The 25147-nt window shown below is 33.5% G+C and overlaps 1 protein-coding gene across 1 annotated transcript in view; it reads left to right on the top strand.

The window, feature by feature from the left end:
- LOC106660926 overlaps positions 1-25147 on the top strand; it is a 276802-nt gene that overhangs the window by 196275 nt on the left and 55380 nt on the right. The window contains exon 4 of the mRNA XM_014383984.2: positions 18221-18354. Coding sequence (XP_014239470.1) covers positions 18221-18354 — 134 coding nt within the window. The remainder of the gene's footprint in view (positions 1-18220; positions 18355-25147) is intronic.

The raw sequence follows: 25147 nt of genomic DNA on the forward strand, positions 1-25147 counted from the left end.
CTGTCTTTTATTTAAGTTTTGTTTGTACGTATTCTTTTACTTCTTATCTCACTAGAACTATATTTTTCCGACCTGAAATATGTTTTAAGTTAATTAATTATCATTTGAGAATTATATTTTCTATCGTACTGAGAAGAACGCCACACTGAGAAATAGAAAATCCGTAGGGGCCATTTTAGCCGACGTATTTTAACTACACACAAATGGAATTTCTATCTGACAGCCAATTAATTGAGAACGAACGTCCAATGTTCAATTAAACAACTCTAAAATTTTTCGGTTGTTATGATGAAAATCGTTTAAATAATTCAAAATAGGAACAACACGCTCTGACACTCTACAAATAAAACATTACGTAACATATAAACAGTTAAAGCTGTCAAAAATGTTAAGTAATCAAAAATAGGGGACACTCTCAACACGACACGCAAGAATGGCACAATTACGCAGAAAACAAAACACTTTCAGCCCTGAAGATGATCTCAATAAAGATCGAAACGTTGGCACAATAAAGAAAATGTTTTTATAAAACCTAAGTCACACCAGACCGCATCTCACGATTTCCGAATAATCAGAAATAGATTAAAATTTTAAATTATTAATATTTAGCAAAAATTAGAACACACCTAAGGGAAAAATATCAATTGGGTTCGAGAACGTATAGGGATTAAGGGTAACAAGGCAGTGAATAAGTTGGCCAACGATGCAACCACATGCGGGACACTGATGAATATTCATAACTACTAAGAAACTTAACGGTCAATTCTATAGTGAGAGGAAAGCACCATGTTTCCGTAGGCAAAAAGCGGGGAAAAGTTTTTCCCGGACGAATAATAATATTAATATTTATGTAGTAGCAAAAAAAAAATTACGTAACAAATGACAAACATTTTACAGCCGGCTACCGAAGCCGCTATATATTCACACAAAAATGAAAAACTGCAGTGTAAATGAAAACTAGAAGTTAGAAAAAATGTAAAAACTTATTTTAAGATTACATGAAAAGAAAGAGTATATAAGAACTACTGACAAGCGCACATAAAATTCCTAAATAGTTTAGAAATAGTAATGAACGTAATAATAAGAGCAACAAGAATATAAAGTTTCACAAAGACCTATTAATCATAATTGAATTCCTTCATTAGTTCAAAATGATAAAACAAAGTTTGCCGGGCATATTTCATCAGTTGTAAACTATTTTTACTATTTAGGGGTTCAATTAGCTGAATTCTGTTGAGCTTCTTGTATCCCATATGTGGATATCTACATTCAGGGAGGATGGGACACACTGCTAAGAAATGGATGGCATCCGCCCTACCCATGAGGTTACAAAGAGCACAGATGGAAATCTCTCTCCCGCGCCAAGAAGTGTGGTTAAGGTACAGCCACTTAACAAGTTAACGCAATGGCCGAAAGTTCAGTATTATTGGAACTAAAGTTTAATAAGTTTCTACACTCCAGCGAATGACTTATTAACTCTCCACTTGTCCCGATCTTCTTAGTTGGAATCGAAATCGCACGAGGTTCTCTCCTCCAGATCAATCCAGAGATTGAATTAAATTGTTTTTCCTTCAGAGCTAGAGTACGTGAGAAGCGGTAGGCAGGCAAATTTAGAATTTTATTGCAATATCTAAAATGAAGGGTGAATGTGAAAACTTTAAAAAGAGAAATCGTAGTCTTAATTATTGAGGTTTTGGTGTCATGTGGGTGCAGTGGAATCTTAATAAAAAAACGCAGAAACCTATGCACCAGCTCATACCGTTGAAACTCCCTCTCACCATAGCAGCGGGGACATTTCTCGTTTTGGGAACGTTTAATACCAAGTTTAGCTATTGTTATTCTCTCTGTAAAATGACGTCACGAACAAGCGAGGAGTTAGGGTTATACCCATATATTTGTACTGATTAACAACTTATATGGACTGACCTTATATTCCATTCATCATTGGCAGCGAGACGATTTCGTTTTCAAAAACCATAATGTTAGATTTTTAGGTTAACCGGGTGTTTCCATCGTTCAAAGTAGCCAACTAAAGGCAAAGAGCTGGAAAACCTTGGGCAGAACTATCAGTAGATTGCGATCAGGAATACGTGCAAATCTTACTTACACAGATATAATATGTTTATGTGTCATTATGCTTAATGACAATAGTTCAACAATTTGTTGAAAGAGGAAAAAATACCGTAACAGATTATAATGGTATGCCATAAATATAAAGAAAAAAGGAATAAATCACACAGCGAATTAGCGATCAGCGAAGATAACAACTGATGATCGGGATCAGGTATGTGGTCCAAACTGAATTATTCAATCTTTGTTGCCAAGCTTCGGCTTTTTATTAAGCCTTCCTCAGGGCTGTACAGAATGATAAACATAATTATCTTAAAGGCATAGGCTCATAATAAAACAATGTTTGCAATGAACTTACGGATACTTAGTTAAAAACATAAAAATAAACATGAAAGCGGAACTTTCAGGTACTTCGGTCATTTTTGTTTTTATGATTTTACTTTATACAATATTATGTTTTTACTTAACAAATAAACATTTTTAAAAAATGTAGAGAGGGGGCGTCGGTGGCCGCAACGGTTTAGGCGTTGACATGGCGCTCATCACTGTAAGGTAAAGGTCCCGGGTTCGAATTCAGCGGCCCTGCATTCGAACCCGACATACTTACAAATGGGCTTTTTATCAAAAACACCGGCCCCCTGAGGGGTTTATATGACCTCCGCTGTTGCGTACCCTCGTAAAAAAATGTAGAGCCCTGAGGAAGGCTTAATAAAGAGCCGAAAGGGTGGCAAAAAAGATACGACTACTTCATTTTGGACCACATACCTGATCCCAATCATCCATTGAGAAAGGAATATACTTGCGAAAACTACAAAACCCGTTTAATAATTCGTACCCGTTGAATTTAGAAGAGGAAACATATAGGAATATAATAAGATCAGCGAACTCGCGGTTCCAACAGGGAAAAGTTTTCACCCCGAACAGTTGTGAAGTTAAAAATTAGCTAAGTTCGAATTAGAAAGGATAAGTCGGCGATTGCAGATGATCATGTTCATCGAAATGCTAGTTTTATTGGATTTGGTTACAATTTCCGGAAATTAGAAAAACTCGGATATTGCCGTAGTGCAAAGATAAAATTTTTTTTCAAAACGTCAGTTACATGCAAATGTATATATTTTTTCCAATTATCTTTTGCTCTTTCGGAGTTGGTTCACTTTTAATGAAATAAACTGTTCTCTATTTCCAAAATCTCATTTTTGGTCTTCATTGCTGTTCTTCCTCTTATTCATAGACTTTCACCCGCCCTGAATTTTTTGATATTTTTTTTTGTAATCTGTCAAACTCTATCATGCCAAATTAATAATTTACAATCAAATAGTAATGGAATCTGCTAAAATAATTATCAATGAAAGAGAGATGGAAGGGAAAGATAAAAAGTTGTAAGGGGAGTGATTTAGAGTAGACTACAAAATATTCGATTTTTTCTTTTTTTTTTCTTTTTTTTCTTTAGAGAGAAATGAACATCTTACAGTATTTACAAAAAAAAAAAGTGAGACTATATATCCTAATCAGACGTTCATCAATTGTCATCGAATCAACCATCCATCATTTTCTGTGCGTGACGTATCTACATTTCCAAGGTTCAAATTTCGAACAACTCTGAAAACCCCACATACACGCATATAAACTATACAATACATAGATTCTGGGCATATGTAAATTTCAGATTTAACCTTTTATACAACTTACGATGAAAACTTGTTTATTGTTCAGCACACGTTTTCGGTCGTTTTCAATGAATTGAAATTACCCCATTTTCCCTTTCAGCTTGTCGTTCCCCTTTGCGATAGTCGGCATACAAGAAAACTTCTGACGGGAGTGAAGTAACATATGTACAATACGGAAATGTGTTTAAACAATGAGACCAGAGTTTCCAGGTTATACGGCGCATTCAAGCCGAGGTGGGCCGCAGGCATGTGACGTGAATAGACTCGTCTCTCAGCGTGACAACACTTCTTTGAAGGTCCAGTCTAATCCGTTTAATTATGACATTTTTAAACCTAACACACCCTACCTATTCACATTATGCCACAATTGCATACACAAAACGTTGTTCTCATGTTTATAACTCATAATGCGTTAGGTTAAAAATAAAGCACACGCTAAAATCATCATCGTTGTCATCGTTAAAACTGATTTAACATTAAAACAAACCGTATTAAATAAATTAGAAACATAGTTTAATATTAGGTGGTGAAAAAAGTAATTTGAAAGGGATATTAAATTATTCAAATATAGTTTAGAAAAATATATTTTAATATTGATTAAGTCACTTTTCTTTCTTTCTTATGACAAAATTTTCATTTTCTTTTACATTAAAGTATCTATTACAATATATGTTGAGTTGATGCAAAATAAATGCAGGTTTTCCTTTTCGCTTCACTTTCAATACCAATTTGTGTAAACAAAACTAATCCATTATGATAAGGGATAAACATCAATTTAAAGCTTATTTATGTCACTTTCTTTCTCTTACAATTCTACAATCCTTTTAGTAAAAACAGTTAATTCAGTCTGTTCAGTGCCTTCAAACGATATGATGTCTAAGGACGATTTTCGGCAAATTATTTCTAATTCGAATTTAAACTTGGGCGTAGTGCAGCGCAAACATTGATGACATTTAGAGCAAAGAACCATAAATAAATCCACAGTGCAGCGCTTGTTTCAAAAATTCTGTAATGGAAATAATGACCTCATGAAAAAAGAAGGTGGTGGACGTCTTTCTGTTGTTGACAACGTCCAGTTAAAAGCTACAGTTGGAGCTGACCCCAGGAAAACTACTTGAGAAATGGCGGAAGAACGTGGTGTTGATTAATCCACAGTCGTTCGCCACCTGCAAATAAGCTTGCTAAGTGGGTTCCACATGAGCTGAACGACCACCAAAGGATCGCATATAGATAGAAATTATTAATGATGGAGTGAATGTGGAGTTCAATCCTTTTTAAAAAGATGGTTCCTAAATAAATATATAGGTAATAATATAGTAAGTAAGTATATGGGTAATAAATAAATATATAGGTAAGCTAATAAATAAATAGGTCAAAGCGGTAGAGAAATAAAAACGAGGGTAAAAGAACACTTGCCTAAATCGAGCAAATTTTCGGAACTTAAGGACCATCTAAAAGAAACAAAACATAATTTCAGTTCAAATTTAAATACAACAGGTACATAGTTTCTACAAAGGGAGAGAACTAGATTGGTTTGAGAAATTTGAAATTAAAAAATGTAAAATTGAACATCGTGATAAATGCATTAACAATATAACAGATTTTGATCTACCGCCTATTTTAAATATGTACATAAATAATATTAAAGTCCAAATAATTACATTAATTATTTTAATTGTTATTATTTTTATAATAATTTAATAATATTAAGGTATTATTCTAATTTTTTTAAATCTTTTATCTTTAATCACTAATTTATAATTAATTTCTTACAGTATTTACTATTATAATATTTATTTTTGTTATAATTCCCGCTTTTCGCACGTTCAAAATTGAGCGCCATTAAAAAACCAGCTCCTCATTGGAACGTCGCGTTGGCGGGGGTATCAGCGGGTTCACTTTTGCAATTCATGTCGAGAGACATGTTTGTAGAAACCCTTCAACCTGGCGATGAGCTAAAGGGCTCGAAATCCGGATTGTTGCGAAGCAACTAAATGTGAGTAGGAACCATCTTTTTAAAAAGCAAAGGATCGCAGTTTATGAAATCTGTTCATTGCTTTCCGAACGCAACAAAAATGAAACATTTCTCAGTTGTACAGTAACGTGAGACGAACTATGGATATTATACGACAATAGACAGCGTTCTAGACAATGGCTGGATAAGAGTGAAAAACCTAGGCACTTCCCAAAGCCAAGCCAAAGCCAAAAAAAAAAAAAAAAATACATATATGTGGTCACTGCCTGTTGGTCACCTGCAGGACTCATTCATTCACAGCTTCTTCAAGCCTGGTGGAACCGTCGGCTGAAAAGTCCTATAATGAAATTAATGAGATGGACCGAAAACTGCATGGCCAGCATTAATCAGTAGGAAGGGGCCTATCCTCCACGACAACGCACATCACATCGCACAACGAATTCTGGCAGGAGTTCATGAGTTGGGTTACGAGGCATTACCACATCCACCATACTCACCAGATCTTACTCCTACAGATTATCACTTTTTTAAACATCTCAACACTTTTTTGTGCGAGAAGCGTTCAGAAGCCAGAATGTCATCGAAAATGAATTTCGTGAGTTCGCCGATTCCGGAGACCCTACTTTCTACACTTCTACGATTAATGTATTAATTGTGTGTTGGCGAAAATGTACAGATAATAATGTATGTTATTTCGATTAAATATATTTTGCTGAAGTTAAATTGTAGCTTCTTTTTACTGAACTTTAAAAACCTGCACTATTTTTGCATCAACACAATATATGTAATATTGATTTAACAATATATTATGAATTGCTACTTGTTAAAACTTGATTTATCTGGTAAACTTTTTGTTATACTGATAGTCTGATGATACCACTCTATTTTTTCTGGTGGTAATTTAAATAATGTATTTTTTGACCCATGAGTTGTGCATTCTTGGTTTCCAACCTTTTAGATAATAAGAACAAAACATTTCTAATTCCTTTCTTTTTTAGAAGTAAACTTAATCTCGAAGAAGATTGATTATAATAAATTGGTAGTTTTTAAGTCTAATTTAACCGTTAAATAGCATGTGTGGTGATTAGTGACCGTTAGTCGATGATTATTCAGAAATCGTGGGATGCGGTCTGGTGTGATGTAGGTTGCAGAAAAACACTTTCTTTATCGTGCCAACGTTTCGATCTTTATTGAGATCATCTTCAGGGCCTGGGATTAACAAAAATTTGTTAAATATCATGTTGATTTAATTAGTTTTAGAATCCGTAAACTTTTCATACATTCCTTGTGATGAGATTGTGAATCTTTTGAAATATGTTATTTTGCACTGGCACAATCTTTTCGTTTTTGGAATGGGAAGAAACAACAAACTGTTATATTAAACTACTACGTTCATCCATAACCCAGTTATTAAAATCATTCTAAAGAAAACTCGAAGATTTGTTGCGAACTTTTGTACTAAAAATTTAAGATCATGAATTTAATTTACCTGTTTATTAAATTTTCGTGTCTATATTGTTTTGAACGTAAACCCTACCTTTGAAATCACCTAGATACTGTGAATGTTTCTTTACCTAGAGTTAATACCTTGATTTATTATAATTTTTCATTTAAAGTTGCCCTTAGAATTTGTATAATGGTTACCAAGTTTATGAAGTTTACAAACTTAATGTCTAAAAAGATTTTCTTTTTTTGGTAATTTATTATTTAGGAATTACATATATAACTGGGCACTAGGTTTTATTTCATTATTTATTCCTTTGTCTACTAATAATAATACAGAGGCGTTCGGGGCGGAAATATTTTCGGGCCTGTCAGGGAAGTAAGACATCTCTGTAAACCTAATTGATTGGGTGGAGAAGGCAAATTTTAATGTACGAGCAATCTTTCGAAAAAAATCAAAACGCCTGAGTACTGCCTTCAAGTACTCTACACCTATATTGCATTAAAATATTAACGTGACTTTAAGTAACCTTTGGGCCCTTTAAAAAATAAATTTTTTCATCACATTCGAATAAACCTACTGTACAGTAATGATAGTTATATATAACCAAAGTTTGATATTGTTTTAAAATTTGTACTTAGGTCATTTCCATTATTTTTGGTCTGCCTTTGATGGCTGCCTGGCGCGTTTCAACTTCTGAGAACGAATCAACCTATCGTTCAGGATTATTTTCAAAAGAGCTTCCCTCCAGACTTATTGGACAGATCTATCTCAAAAGGCTTTCCAAAGCAATCACCAAGTGTGATTTCATGCTATTTCCATCCAATGAAATGGTTCGGAATATTCTACTGATACATTAATTTTTTGTGGCTGGTTTCTTTCCATATATGGGTTTTAAATGATTTGAGATTTTTCAATGTCTACTGATAATGCAGATTTCAAACATATTAGTTTGGATTTGATGTTTCAATCGCACAATAAATACACTTGATAAAATTAATACAGTTAATCTCTTTAACACCATTGAACATAATCGATTAGTTCAATTTCCAAAGTCCAATTATAATATTAGTGTAATATTCCACTCCCTCTTCGGAGAGAATATCTCTTTTCCCTTGGGATTCCTCCGGGATCTTCCTTTTACCGGCGACAAGAATCCGCGGTTTGGAGCCCATTTGAGGAAAATAACGTAATTACAAAAGGCAATTAAGGAAGTGTCCCTTGCGCCGATGATTAATGAGCGAATCGACAATTTGGGACCCCCCAAAAATCGTTAGGCGATCTTCTCCAGAGGAGGCGACCCATTACTCATGCCCTAATCCGAACATTACCCTCATGTCATTTATTATAAAGATATCGAAGGGATTTGGGTTGGAGGGCCAGTTTTGCCGACTGGATCCACTCCGCCCCTCCTTCCGGCACCCGAAAATGAAATACTTTGCAACCCCTATTAATTTTCGAAGATATTAAATTCAAGTTAAAAGTACTTTTTTTTGTTTAAACTAAAAAAATGGTTTTTTTTGTTTTGTGCGGATCACATCTGCCATATGCGTGAATAACGATTACCCAAATGAACAGTTTATGGCGCGGACGCACGGAGATACAACATGCGCTACCGACGAGGCAACAGACCAGCAACTCTATTTCATCTTATCCTATGTCTGCATTAGCGGATGTTTAAGGAGGATGTGGCTAAAAACCATTTATATCGCATTTATTGTGCTATGGAAAAGATAAATCCTCCCACTTTCTGGGGCTCAAAGAGATTAGAACGCCCCCGCACAGCACCACGACGAAGTTGGGGTAGCAAAAAATCTAGCCTGCAAATAAACGAAAATATCGAAAAAGGCATTAAATATTATTGTGAGATCATTAATAATTCGTATGACGACCGGCTTATATTTAAAACTAAATAAATCGACTTATTTGTTCCTTTCGCGCTTTATTTAACTTGATCTAAAAACATAATTTTATTCATTATTTGCACATCGTGAGATGCGGTCTGGTGTGACATAGGTTTTAGAAAAAACATTTTCATTATCGTGCCAACGTTTCCATCTTTATTGAGATCATCTTCAGGGCCTGGGATTTACAAACATTGTTTGAATTTTACAAATACATCTAGGATGTGGGAAAAAAATGAATTTATACAATGCTACAATGAGCCCTGAAGATCGAAATAATAATAAAGATATTAAGACCCTCGATAAAGATCGAAACGTTGGCACGACAAAGAAAATGTTTTTCTAAAACCTACGTCACACCAGACCGCATCTCACGACCTCCAAATAATCATTAACTAACGGTCACTAAACACTATACATAACTTTATATTAACAACATTTTCGTTTTACTGCCAATGCTGGCGGGAGGGACTTTACGACAATTGATCGCGTACCTCCCAATCCGTTTTCAGGAATTTGAATTGAAGGTTTCCTTTCTTGAATGGTGAATTGTTAATATAAATTGGAGGAGAGAATTTATTTCCACCAAAACGTAGTTTAGACACAATCAATACTGTAATTATAAGTTTGACATGAAATTATAGTGATGTTTACATTTAACATTTACAAATAAATTATTAACCATAAGAACAAACTGGCCAGGGAAATACTGAAACTTATCATTACAAAGCAAGCTGAACGATATATTATTAAAACTAAAACAGAAGGTTTTTAATGTTTACACAGGTGCTGTTTTTTGCCAGAGGTAATAAATCTTGATTACCGAACCGGTGTTCAGATCGAGGCAGCAGAATTCGACGGTCAAATCAAGCGTATACGGTTAACCCTGATATCTATGACCATGAACGGTGATTTTTAATCTTGATTTTATCTTAAAGGTAGGGTATTAGATGATGTATATGATGTCTTCACTGAGGTTATCAATTTCTGCCGGAAGGTGTTCAGTTGTGTGCACAGTTCAAAGGTTCGACCATCACTGCCAACCAACGGTTTGTATGACTTAAATCCCTCATGTATGGTAGGAATTACTTTAGTTTACTTGTCCTTATTGACAAAATCCTATGTAGAATAAGTGGTTTATTGTTCGAATAGGAATATTGAGGTAGACAGAAAGAAAGGTGTATATTTACGTAAACATCTTGATTTTTCCAATGCAAACATGACTCCAGGTTGTAAAAATTGTGTGATAGATAACTTTTTGAGAAAGTAACCGGATAATTGGACTGTATCATGGTTTAAGGGGGGCGGGGTCGATTTGGTCAATGATATTAAAAGAAGTATTCCCTGATCCATAGGAGGCCTAGGTACATTAGAGGTCAAGTATTTAAGAGATGTTGAGGAAAACATCTCAAGTGACAAACCCATACATCGTGGCTAGAATGAGGGAGGTTAATATGATTTGTAGTTTGATAAGACGATTCTTCTATTACAAGAGTGAGATGAAAATTAGTTTTCGGGATATGGATTTTAATTATTATAGAGAATTTAAAGAGATGAAAATGCAAGCTTTGTAAAATATTTATTTTGGTGGGATCACAATATTTTATACTGACTAAGTACTTCTTTCTTTTCTACCTTTTTATTTCTCTCTCTCATGTAAATTATATTAATTGACATATTGTAACGATTTTTCAAATTTGTCGGCTACAATAATAGAACCAAACTTACAGCAAGCCGTGTTCTGATCTGAGCCAAGAGCAGAATCGGCAAAATGGGCGGAGGGTAATTTGAGCATTTATTTATCAAACTATAATATACGGCTATAAAATAAATAATCGCTCTGTCACAAACAAAACTCTCTACCTCAGTGGTATATGGCGTCAAGTTCACTGATGTTACCCAATTGTGATTTTATGACTGCTACCAACAATTACACGTTGAACATTTTTTCTAGCTCATTGGTCAAATAGTGGAGTCCGTGTAAAATTAATGATTTTTTCTTTCACTTTACACACCGATAATTATGACGTTTAATGATATTCATTGAAAAGCAAAAAAAGGATTGAACACAAATTTGTTACACGTAGTGGGTTTTTCTTCACGAACAAGATCCCGTCTTTTTTATAATTTAAAAAAGTACTAAGTTTAAATGTATTCAACAGTTTGGATCACCAGTAAATCGACACGACACGCAAGAATGGCACAATTACACAGAAGACAAACACTTTGAGCCCTGAAGATGATCCCAATAAAGATCGAAACGTTGGCACGATAAAGAAAATGTTTTTCTGAAACCTACATCACACCAGACCGCATTTCACGATTTCTAACCTTTTTCTAAGGTCAATTTGATATTTTTATGTAATTTGTTACAGTCATTTAGTAGTGTTTCTGTATCTTCTTTGTGGACAATAATAATTGAGTCATTTACATATTTCCTGAGGAATTGAAATCTTGCTTTTGTTTGCGGTGTTTAGTAGTTTTTCTATTAAATGATTGATACTATAGTATAACCTATGGTAACTGGTATATACATCAATCATTTAATAGAGAAACTGTCTCCCATAGGTAAACCACATTTTTATTTGTATAATACCTCACTATATACAAAGTATGAATTTGTTGTTCATTGTTATATTCTTTTACACTTTAACAGTTAGAGCACATTTACATCGTTAAAAATAACGATCAATAATAAAAAATCACAACAACCTAAATAAAACCTAAACTATAAAGGATGTTCACAATGCATTAATTTTTTTGTGTTTTAAATTTACCTTTATGGTCTCCTTATTATTTTTGTTCATACCCAATTTTTTGTTTCTTACGGTCGTTTTGTGCCAGTTATACATATACCTAAACGCAAGATTGTAATCTTATAGATCTTAAATGGTGTAGTATTAATTGTGTTAATATAATTGATGATTTGAAGATATGCAATAACTCTGCATTGTCTGATCAAATGACTAAATGGTTGGTACTGGCGAGATAACAGATTTTTTTTTGTTTTATGCAGAGACACATCTGCCTTGCCAACGGTATGCGAGATTACAGATCCATCACCACACAGCAAAATTTCACAAGATAAAATAATTGTTGATCAAATATTTTTTCTTATTATTTATGTATGGAATTACTCACCTTTAAAGGCAAAATTCATTATTACCTTACTTACATGTATGAAGATTACAGTAACTAACGTTATTACGTGAGTTTTATTATTTTGTTATTGATTTATATTTATTCAAAGTAAATTAAATAATTATTCTAATAGTAATTGGAATATGGGCTGGCACGTTGGGTAAAATTGGGAGTCCAGAAATAAGTGATAGATAAAATTAAGTGAATTAGCATATTCAAATTGAATATTATTGCAATGAATAATCGTCTATCTAATCTACTTAGTGGTGGGCATTTCCAAATAACGAGTTATGAGAGTAGAATATTTAATTAAAACGAATAAAATAATTTCATAAATGTCCTTCGGGGTTGTTGGGAACTGTAAATGCCACGCAACGTACTGTTCAATAATATTTGATTTTATTATTTTTCAATAACGTTCACACTTTTGGCGGCTGATAATATCGTTTAAGAAGCCCAAACGGCTCAAGTGTGCCAAACAAGGCCGGAAAACGACCTCTCGGCGCAGTCGGTCTCTTGCATAATGACCCGACGGTAATGTACTGTAAGTCCCGGATACTAAGTGTTTAAATCTCTTAGGGCCCCTTTCAAAAAAATCGGTTGCCATCCGCTTTGTTGTTTTCTCTATCTGTTATGAGCGAAACAGCAGCAATTAAAATTGTTTAATTTCCTCTTTTATTTTCCAGTAAAATATCTGGAGGAGAATATAGCAAAATAACCGCTAGTTAAAACGGAATGATAACAGCCATCAAAAAAGTCAATCTGTTGATTTGCCAATAAAAAATTTTAGGCTTTTTCTAACTAAAATCTGGAGGAAAACGAGAAAAGCTGAAACAAGTGGATGAGCAGATGTATTACTAGCAGTGGGTTTGGGTTTCATAATTCATTTTAGCTTTGATTAAGCCAAAGCGACGACGTCAGTTACCAGTGGTATGTTCGGTGTGCAAGGTTGAATTTCCCGCATTCCATGGGGCACATGCCAATCCAAAATTTGATTTTGCTCCATTTACACATTTTGGACATGCGACTCTGACTGTTGGCCACAATTCCGTAAATCCATATCAGACCGAAGGTAGATCACATGTTTGATGTTCAGTATTAGTTTCTAATAATAGGCTTAGAAGAAAGTGCAACTACCTACTTCGGCTTCTCCGACTATATAGTAAAGCTATTTTGTAGTATGGAGAGGAAATTCCCAAAGCTGGAATGTTTCTAAAACTTGATTCATATCTTCTTTATCATACACACCAAATAAAGCAAATGGTCCTAACTAGGTGTTTAATCTCACTCTGTATACGTACTTTTATAACTAATGTTTCAATAAAATTGTTATAAAGAAGTTCTACTTTTATTATTAAGACTTTTTGTAGTGGAAAAGTCATTGAACCATAAGGTTTTTCCCAAAGGAAAGGCTTATTTTTTCCCAGAGAACAAGATTGCGTGTTTTGTCAATCTCTTAATTACTTTGCCAAACATGTTCGATTATGTTTAAATCTGAAGATGTGGGTAGTGTTTTTATGACTTTTGTACAGTTAGAAAAGTGCCAATCTTTTACAACCTTCGAACAATGCCTTGGGTCGTTATCTCGGTGGAGGGGGAAATAATAATAATAATAATAATAATAATAATTTTTAAGTCGTTTTTTTCAGTGTATGATTGGTAAATTCTATCGTATGATTAAAAATGCGTGTGGCAAGAATTCAGTGAATGACAAACTTACCATGCTGTTTTCACTGAAAAACCGGTGAAAAAGGATCAAAGTAAGATATAATATTAAAACCCAAATCCGAATGGCCAAGCTTCCACGCAAAAAAACAACAATGTTTTATGTATGGTAGAAATTAAATAAAAATTCAATTTAATTATTCTTTTCATCTAAGGTTTTTGGTTGAGATGAAAAATTAGTGTCACAACCAAAAACCTTACATGAAAAGAATAATTAAGTGGAATAATTACTATGGTCAATTATGGCCACTAAACAAAGACGGAGTAATTTATTAAATAAAAAGTTTACTTACTTTAACTTCCTTGTATTTATCTGTCGAGGGATTTCTTCCTGTCGTCTGCAAGATGATGATACTTTGATTTGATTTTTACCAAAAATTTTGGTTGCTGGGTTGGTTTGTCAGATGGGATCAGGCACAGACACAGACACAGACACAGACACAGACACACACACACACACACACACACACACACACACACACACACAAACACACACATACACAAACACACTCACTCTCTCTCCCTCCCTCCCTCCCTCCCTCTCCCGCTCACGTCCACTACCTCTCAGTCACCCTCTTTCTCCTAATATAAAAACTGAGTTCATGGTCATGTCATGCGTATTTTTATAGCATTCCTGTACTGTCAAAACGTAAGGAAAATTGGACAAAAATTCTTTTGTAAATAAAATCAGATTTTCAATATTGTCGAATTGCACTTTGTACAAAATAAATTAACTAACGAAATTCCTCTTAGTTGACTTAGCTACCCTTATTTTAAACAATATATTATTTGGGACGAAAGAGAAAGATATAAAAAATAAATTGTTTTGCAATTTATAAAGTACCAAAACGTCAAATTTATACACATTGTGTGCAGGACAAGTTTTTCTTCACGAAAGAAAAACAAAGCAAAAATGAGTATGTTAATTAAATGAAAATCATATCTTTCTCTCTCTCTTTTCTTTTAATTAAAATTTCAAAATTTCTTGAAAGGATCGTGCCCACCGCTGCGGCCAGACCCTTTGACCTGCACTTGACAAATCTTCACGGATGAAAGTACGGACAGATTAAAGAAAATACCAGCGCTTCAGGAACAACATTAAAACTTTTTATCTGTGTTTTAAAACCAACAGCTTGGATTAAATATATTCCACTAATCTTTCAAACCTTAAATTTCCGAATTTTCTTTGTCGGGGAAGATCTTTTCCGTTGTGTATTTCTTTTGTCCATTTATTTGGCACTCCAATTATCAACCTTCAATTATTAAAATACGTACAGTGCCCTATAGTTTTACTTACCTTCTTTTTTTCCTTTTTATTCCACTATTTCACCTGTTTTAGGTGCTTTAAAATTAAGAATGGCAATTCGATTTACCACTAGGTATCTTGTGATAATGAAAAGATATTTACAATTACCAAACTATTAACGACATCTTTTCCTTGACACAACGATTCTATCCATTACAGCCTGTCCAAAACTCGGCCTCTATCTAGTTTCAGCCCTTTAACCCGGGAATGGCGAGTTTGAGTAAACTTTACCAGTTAATTATCAGGCTAATTGTTTCACTATTCTGCGGTTTCGGCCGCAACTCCGCCTCTCGGCAAACGACTCAGTTCCTCGGTGCCGATTGCTGCCGATGGGCGGTACTGCAATCACTTAGAACGATTTAGCGACTTTTAAGATATCGCCAAGTTCGCTTATCTTAAGCGAAGTCTAGAAAACTAGTTCGATTGTGTTTATCAAATCTAAGATATTGCTTTATTTGATAGTAACATGTAAATATTAGGAAAAATTTGTGGATCATTAAAAAAAAAAAAAAATATATATATATATATATATATATATATATAAAGAGAATAAAGTTAGGATTGCAACATCGTTGATAAAATATTGATGTTCTCCAACAAAAAAGCATCAGAGTAAAATAAAAAATGCATATAATGATAATATAAAACAAGAGACTTTGATGACGTGTAGTTTAGGGAATGCGTGAGCAAATTGTTCAATAGATGATCGTGAAATGTTGAAGTTATGAATAGAACATAAAAAGAATCGGTTATTATAGTGAATATTAAGTTTGGAATTACAGTACAGTAAACTAATGAGTGAAAATCACGCGCGGTGCAGATAAGTCAAGGAAGTAAAGTAACGGCTTCCAAAGTTTCTAGACCTAATCAGGGATGGGTAGAACATCGCATATTACGCAAACTTTTCATAAATCGTCCTTTTATTTTAATATATGTATAAGCACTTTTGCAAGCCTAGTTCAAAATTTTCTAAATGAAATTGTACTTTATTTAAAACCAATGCCCAATATTTACATACCCAGTTTTAATATTTCTAAACATAATTTAATCATTTCTAAATCGAATTAATCTTATGAATTAATGTAGATAATTTCAATTTCTTTATGCACGATGGTTCTTTATGACACAGTTCATTTTTTAGCCCTTCTAATAGCTACCGGTTATTAATAATAATAAGAATGTTGTAAGCAAAGATTAGTAAATCACTTGCCTACTTGTTTTGTCCTATTGTCTGTTCATTTTTTTAATAACAAAATTTGATAAAACATCATATTCAAAATATGCAATATAAATTGTAAATAAGTAGTACATGTCAGGAAAGTATGATTTGATGGAAAACCCGATAGGGATATGTATAAAGCTCGCTTTGCATATGAAGTCAGGACACGCAGGCTACTCTGTTGCCAACAGTGCGGTCTTCTCGATCTCTTGGTCAAACAGGAAACATTGCCATGCATTAAACGCAAGACCTCGGCTCACTTGATTTTTTAAACTAAGGCAGGATTTGTCTCCACATCGCCAGAGTTTTTTAACACGATCGACCATCGCCGATCAACCGCCGAATGAGTTCCCAACTTTAAAAAATATTATCTTTAATACAGGAAAATGGTTTATTTTTCCATTGGGAGAGTTTTAAGCAGTTCCCAGTCAATCTAATTTGGATGAAACAACTGCTCTAATGGATAAATGTACCATGAAGTCGGTAAAGATTGGGCGAGTTCTCATTTTTATTTTTTGAGAAACTTCACCCATCGTTTGTTCTCTTCTTTGTCTTATTTTCTCAAACTTTGATAAGCTCATTAAATCTTTAAAAATGAAATTTAATTAATTTGTAAAATAATTGGCTTTCAATTCAAGAATTCAAAGGGAGATTCTTTGATAAATTAAACAATTTCCCCTGTTACCATTTTATTTATTTATTTGTTTACGAGCGTATTTCAACTACGAGGTTATATGAACTCTCTGGGTGCCGGTGTTTTTGAAAAGAAAACAAAAAAAATTGTAAGTATTATTCGTTTTATCTAAGGTTTATGGTTGAGATGAAAAATTAGTATCACGTGCGGGATTCGAACCCGTAACTTCTGACACGATAGCTTAAGTGACACTAACATTTTCATCTCAACCAAAACCGTACAAAAAAAATAATATTTAATTGGAATAATTAATATGTTCAATTATGACCTAAGCAAATATGGATTTGTAAGTATGTCGGCTTAGAATATAGTGTTGATGGATTCGAACCCGGGTCCTTTACTTTACAGTGATGAGCGCCGTGTCAAGCCTAAACCTTTGCGGCCACCGACGTCCTCTGATTACCATTTTATACATGACAGTTTGTCATTGAGCATACATAATCACTTAATTTAAAAATACTACCAATTAATTTAAACTTTAAATATTTTAAGATACCCTTAGAAGTCGGTCGTTACAGTTTTATATCAACAATATTCAACTGTTTTTCGAATTGAATGACGAGTATCAGTAATCAACTGGTAACAACTTTTGAAGGCTTTGAAGCATTTTTGCCATTGAGACACTATAGCTAAATAGTAGTCGTAATAGTTTATAAATTTGACAAACAAATGATTTTTACAGCAAAAAACGTAATGATATAAAAAACTCATAATTCGAAAAATGCATTTGATTCTACAATCATTTTGCAACCAAGGTAACATAAAATATATGCTGTTGCTATTTCGGCTGGAGAATGAATAGAGAGAAAATATATAGAGAGAGAAGAGAGAGAGGAGAGAGAGAGAGAGAGAGAGAGAGAGAGAGAGAGAGAGAGAGAGAAATAGATCAGTGATGATGATGTTGTTTCCATTATGCAAAGTTAGGTCTGTGGATCTTTCTACCACTTAACGAGGTAGAGAGAGCGAAAGCGAAAGAAAGAGAGACAGAAATAGAGAATTATATTTTAAATTTAGTTTATTTCTTGTTTCTTAATAACAGTTTAATTTATATTTTAATTTATATTAATTGTTTCAGAACTACCAAAACGACCCCCGTCCATTTTAACAGAAAAAGAAAGGTACGACGTTGGAGACATGATGAGGGGTAATTGTACGTCATCCCCTTCAAAACCGCCAGCGATTTTGAACGTCTACATAAATAACATCGCAGTGAGTTTGACTTTTAAAAACTAAATTTCGCAATATTCTTTAATAGTTATTTGAGGTTATATTATCTTCGAAAATAATTGCTTTGCTAGTGTTTAATTATGGGTTTCACCGTGTCATGTTTTATGTAAGATTTATTGAACAAACATGAAATAGATTTAAATTATTTTATTAATAAACGATGTGAAAATGGTGTAATATATAAATAATGAATTAGTTTGGTATTAAAATGCACCATTATATTAGAAAAAGAAAAAATTGTATTTTTTGATAATTGACTTAAATATTGAAATTGATGATTGTCTTAAATATTGAAAAAAACTGTGTTTTACGATTTAAAACATTAAGTGATATGTTTCTTACAATATTTATAAAAGGGGAGTTTTAGCGTTTCTTACGTTTATTATGGAATAAGGAAGATCAAGTATTAAAGTTATCATAAACTTGGTCGCACTTAAACCGAGAGTACAACTTCATCATCCAAACAATCCCTGTATTTTAGGTTTACAAACATAGACAGAGACAAGAGACAACTGATGGCTCAGAAATAATAGTGTTTACACTTCAGGAACATAAATTAGTCCTCAGGCGGCACTTGGGGGATCGCGTTCTATTTTCTCCGGTTTGTCATAGGGTTCCGCCGGCTGGGATCGCTCACGGTACCGTTTGGGTTTCTTGTTTGGCTTCTAGCGTGCCATGTGAGAACAGCCGTCGTCGGACCAGGAGATCAAAAGGGATATCTTTCCGGTGCTAAACGTGCTCTGGGTTGTGGAGTAAACTGTGCTAGGAACGATATAAAATCAAAGAGCGTAACGACATCGTTCATTCTTTGAATATGTTTAGTACAAAAAAATTATCAGTGGAAAAATTAAAAACAATATTTATGAAACTAACTATTAAAATATTAAAACTTTATGGTTGAAACTCTTGGTCGTTAGAAAATTCTAATACAAGATAATTATTGTTTATTATGTTTAGAGCTAAAAATGGGGAATGAAATGAATGTCTGAGAGAAATACATGTTCTTTATTTTATTTTTATATATTAAGTTACCTCAAACGCAAAGTTTAAAAAATTAATTTAATTGCTGATGGCTGTTAGGTTACCACGTCTGTAGTGGTGTGTCGAGTTGCCACCGTATGTAAATATTTTTGGCTTACGTTTTTTATTTATTTATTTTTTACGGATTTTTGTATTATTTTACTATCGAAGTGAACGAACAATTTGTATCAGGCTTACATCAAAACACGCTGTGTTCAGTACCTTAATTTTAATTGCCATTTTTCTTTTATAATTGAATATGAAAATATTTTTAGTTTAAGCGTCAAATATATTTTGTTTGTGTATCATAATTTTGTAGGTATCTTACCAGGACAGGATAAACTGAAATTAATGGCGGGATAAATTTTTTTCAATTAATGGGTTTGTAGTGATTTTTGTGAAATTTACTGTAATTGGATTGAATTACTTCATGGACAAAGGAGGATTTAAATTTCATTTGTTCAGCGTTGATGATTTTTCTAAATATTTTTAGTTGAGCAGTTTGAATACGGGGGATAATTTGGCTCAACCGGAGACTTCTACTGCCTATATCCATATTGGTTTCAATGTGAAATTGTAAAATAGTCTTGTTAGGCAATTAATAGAACGATCGAGTCAAGTAGACACGAAAAGGATTTGCACAACTTCCTCAGTTCTTGCAAAAATACATAGTTATAAATATACACGGTTTCCCATGAACAGACGTCAATTCTTTAGTGAGGTTATCCTACATATCAAATTGGACTAAACAATTCTCCGCTGTCCAAAGTGTGATTTTCAATTGTATCAAAATATCTTACTGTTCAGGTTAATTCAACTTTTGGAAACTTTATTCGTTAATGTCCTCCTTGTTTGATAAAATGTTACTCTTACTGTGAATTTGATTACGTCAATCGAAAGATCATTAATGTCCACATGTGATTCATTTGTCTATTTAATTGCAACTTTATATATATACAGGGTGAATTGCTACTCGTGCTACAAACTTCTCCAGTAGATTCTTCACCCTAAAATGAACAAAAAAGATCATATTGTCCATGGTCCGATTCTCAACCATTTCAGAGTAATTTCGCTTTTTATCGATTTTGAAAGATATCACGTCCTGGCGTCGGAAAATCGTGATATCTTTTAATCNTATATATATATACAAATGTGTCAATATTTACAGAACCTAGAAATTATTTCTTAAATTTAAATAAGGACTAAATAAATCATAATAGTATATTTTAAAATGTACATATATAGTCCTTACTTAAATTTAAGAATTATTTTCTTGGTCGTGTAAATATTGACATATTTGGCGATTATGTAAAAGTGGCCTCTACTAATGAGCTGTAAACAAATGTACTTATCAATGGTAACTATATAAAATTAGCATTTAAATTTTAAAAAACATTTAGTGGGGTGGTAACGGTTCACAAACATTAGCCGTAGTTTAAATAGGATTTTTTGACTTGACACAAAAAACAGTTGCCCTTACTAATGATCTGTAAACATGGATTCTTAAGTTTTCAAGAGATAGTTATCAGTATTTTGAAATTATCGTTTAATTGCTAAAAATTTGATTTTTCCGATTCCAAAAATTTATTCATTAAGATGTTGAAACTAATAGTAAGAGATAAAGTGGTACAATTCAAAGTGGACAAAAAAGACGCTTTAGTACAAAATTAACATCAGAAAACAAAAAGCTTTCTAAAATTAAATGTTCAAAATGTCTTGGAGAATGCCAATCTAACATCGTTTTCGATAGATTTTTCTTCAGTATAAGCAGCACAGAATTACTGAATGATTTCAATATGAGGTCGTCCTTGTGCAAGGAACAAAATAGCTTTCATTTAATTAATTAGCTTTGAGGAACCAACTACATATGTTTAATGCATATTATTAGGGGCAACTTTTCTCTAACCTCATATCTGCCAATATTTACAGAGCCAAGCAAGTCTTACTTTACTGTAGACAATAACTATGCAAACTCGTAAAAGTTTATATTAATAGTATTATATAATAATTAATATACAATCTATTTGTGATTTGTTTCTTAGGGTTACAATAAAAATTAAATGGTTTTCAATTTTCTTTTCATCGATGTAATCATATTTACAAAAGGGTCAACATTTTTGAGATACGTTGGGTTTTTATACTTTTAAGCCAATATAAGAAAAGTTTTGCAAAACTCACTCCTTTCTCTAGTTCCACGTTCATTACAAAATTAACAATTGTCCGTTGTATGAAGTTATTGAGGTGTTCCTTCTTGTCACTGTACCGTTTATTCCTTGGGGATTTGATCCGTCCGGGCCGAAAATGTGACAGAATTTTCAATTAGATTTTTAGGATCTCTGGGATTGCTCATTTCAGGATGGACACGTCCATGGGCCAAAGTAAACCGGGAACCTTCACGGCGAACTGCCTTGAGGGATATTCCGTCCTTCTCCCACGGGATCAGATCACCTTTTCTCCGTGTCATCAGGTATTCAGCTCGCAACAGAAACCGTATCAGAACGGGGCCGTATCACTTTCCCTGGGGCGGAGAACCAGCCCTCGATAGAAGCATTGGGGCAACATCACGTACAATTGTTATTATTTTCGTTTTGAAAACAAATAAAACAGAGAGTTATTTATAGTCTACGGATAAACTAACAATATCATATTCTTCTTTTGTTATAATTCTTTCAATTAATACAAACAAAAACCTTTATTTAGCTGTGCTTGCGCAAAATAAACCCATTTTGTTGAAAATTTCCGCGCTGTAGTTTTCCACGTACAATTTTGAATTGCTTTTATTCTGTTACTTCTCAGTTCTCAGCTATTTAGCACGACAATTAGATTCATCAATTCTTCTTAGGTGCATCCAAATTATATTGGTTGATAAGGTAACACGGTGAAACAATAAAGGTGTTAACTAGAAAATGTTAAAAGTTAAAACAGAGATGGCATTTTTAGGTAATTAAAACAACATATTTTAATTGTTTAAATATAAATGATAAAAACACCCCAAAAGAAATGCTAATTTCATAATTGCGGAGTGTAAATTGAAACGGTGGTTATAATAGATGTCACGTTGTTTAAATCAAGTTTAAGCTTTGAGATTCTTTGTACAAGAATCTCTTGCACAGGACATTAAAAAGCCCATCAAACTTTGTTGAGAGATCGAACAAGGCAAAGAGACTAACTTTGCAAACTTTCAAGAGGCCACCAGTCCAAAATACACACCCTTGTTAACTTGAGAAAGTATTCAATTCTTTTCTTCAGACTTGTGATTGATATCTTCATTCCCCCCCCCCAACGAGGCTTGAACTATTGCAAGAGGAAATATTTAGACGTTTAAGTGAAATGGTCAAATTTTACATACGTAAGTTTGTAAAATCAAAAACTTACTTTGTGTAAAAAGGATTTGATACATTTTTTGAACAACAAACAGAAACATATTGAAAATTTTTAACAATGAATCAGCTACGTTCCTCGCGTTGACCAAACTTAATAATCTAGTAAACAATAAACCATAATTGTGCAATTATATCAGCTTGTTGTTTTGAGTAGCTGGATAATTATGTACTACTATTCAGGACATCCTTGCTTGTTTCTTTCTTCTTAAAACTCTGTTTGGTTCCGATTCCCGTTTAGTCATAAACTTCAGTTATCATCATTTCGCATCATATTGCCTCAGATTTCTGGCAATTTCAAAGTCTGCTGACATTTATGTGACCCTAATGAATCGATATGAACTTATTGTTTGGTTCCGCTCATACCCGTACATAAGTAGCCATTACCTGCAACTCTCTGGCCTTATCTGTCCCGCTTCTCCATTCCATATGGACATATAGGAGAGTAGGTATGTTATTAGCGAAAATGGAGTGGGTTCGACCACGTACGGAACAATATCGCGTACTCTCGGGGAGTGAATGCAACCCGACTTATATTTATCGGTGATCGATGGTTATATATATGTAATACAACCTGGGGTACAAAGAGAGATTATCTTACATTTTAAAATATCGACCTAGTATAAATGTAAAAGCAAATCAGATCAAGGCGCTCAAATGGCTGCAGTTTAAAACAAAATACCCGTGAAGGACAAGAAAAAAAGAAAACACGCAGAAGGCCGGCGATGTCCTCAGCTTTTTTGTCTTTTGTCTGCCCATAAACCTATATATATATAAAATTTTGACTACTCAGCAAGCCTTGAACCACACTTCTGGCAGTATCCCTAATGTACAAAACGTCCTAGACTCGCTTCCAAAAGTTCCACCCCAAAATTTTAATCCACTCTACATTACTATTCTATATTTCATCTACAGCTACTCATCCTGAAACCCTGAGAAACATTGTTTTAAACGACGATAGCCTCGAAATCTCCTCGCCCTTCATATTGGTTGTCAGCGTTAGCTAGTTTCTCTTAACCTGCTGCAGTACTGGCAGTAATATATGTTTTCATATTTACGAGTTAAAAATAAATTATTTATTTTCAAAAAATCATAAAAACAAAACAAGAGAAAATTAAAGGTCTCCCATGGTCGCGAAATTTCGAGGTCGGTTGGTGGTGTGCCTGGCAAGCTCTGGAGAGCTTGTGGACGCAGACGGATTACTATATTTTCTGAAATAACGTGCAGAAAGGTTTTAGATAGCCGCCTACATACTTACATTCCTCTAAAATATTACAAAAAATGATTTCTTGTCGTATTTGTATACACAATTGGCCACCTTTTGTTCGAGGTACAATAATTTGTAAAAAATTTGTCAAAACATGTTTTCTCTACGAAACTTTAAATATTAAAACCCTGAGTATTGTCCTTCAGATCGTTAAATTGTATTTTCTACATATAACGTTAAAGTAACTTCCTGATTGTTTTATAAAAATTATTCAGTTTTGAAAAAAACAAATAAATATATAATGCAAGAAATATACATAAAATAATGGTTATTATATCCCACCCATGTCCCCCATTTATGTTATCATTAAAAATCCCTTAAGAATTATGTTTTTTATTCTGACCATCGCTGAAAAAAGCGAGAAGATGAAACGCGTATGACCGAAATACGAATATTTGCGGAGACAAATAATAACAATAATAACCAAACTGCAACAAATGATATTGTTTCATCTTTTGTATTTACATGAATGTACCGCGACTATATGAATACCATTTTAAGTATCTTTCAACACAACAATTTGCTAGACAATTAAATCACTAACCAAATAGCAAGAAATCAGTCAAAATTAACTCGTACGAGAATGTCATTATGGTATTTTAACTTCATTTTCTTGTTATTTTGTAGTATAAAAAACATAGTAATCAATAATTTAGCAAAACAAAAACGAGCAAGGTGTTTGCTCGAAATCATAGCACCATACATCCACTTGACATGTAGCGAATGTGATCTTTAATAATGTATCATTTTAAGTTTTCAGTTTTGTGTTTCCTTAGGAATTAAAAATCGATTTTTGATTTCAACAAGCAGTACGAATTGAACCGGACCGGCGAGGTGTCTATGATCTATTTTATCTTAGAATATCCACTTCGACGCACATAGGTCTCGGCAACTATACTAAAGCGACAAGAGTTACGAGCCTCGGGTCGTTGGAAAGGGCTCCATTATACTGTGGTGATTATAACGTTATGGCAAAACGGAGTTGTAGGACTTAGCTATTATTTATACACACAAATATCCCGAACGGGAGAAGTTTGAAGCGAAGTTAATTAGGCCGACTAAACAGGCCCAGGGAACAGTCAATTCCTACTTTGATATTCGTAACTAA

The sequence above is a fragment of the Cimex lectularius genome, unplaced genomic scaffold, assembly GCF_000648675.2.
Source record: "Cimex lectularius strain Harlan isolate CLEC.00 unplaced genomic scaffold, Clec_2.1 scaffold65, whole genome shotgun sequence".
NCBI lineage: Eukaryota > Metazoa > Arthropoda > Insecta > Hemiptera > Cimicidae > Cimex > Cimex lectularius.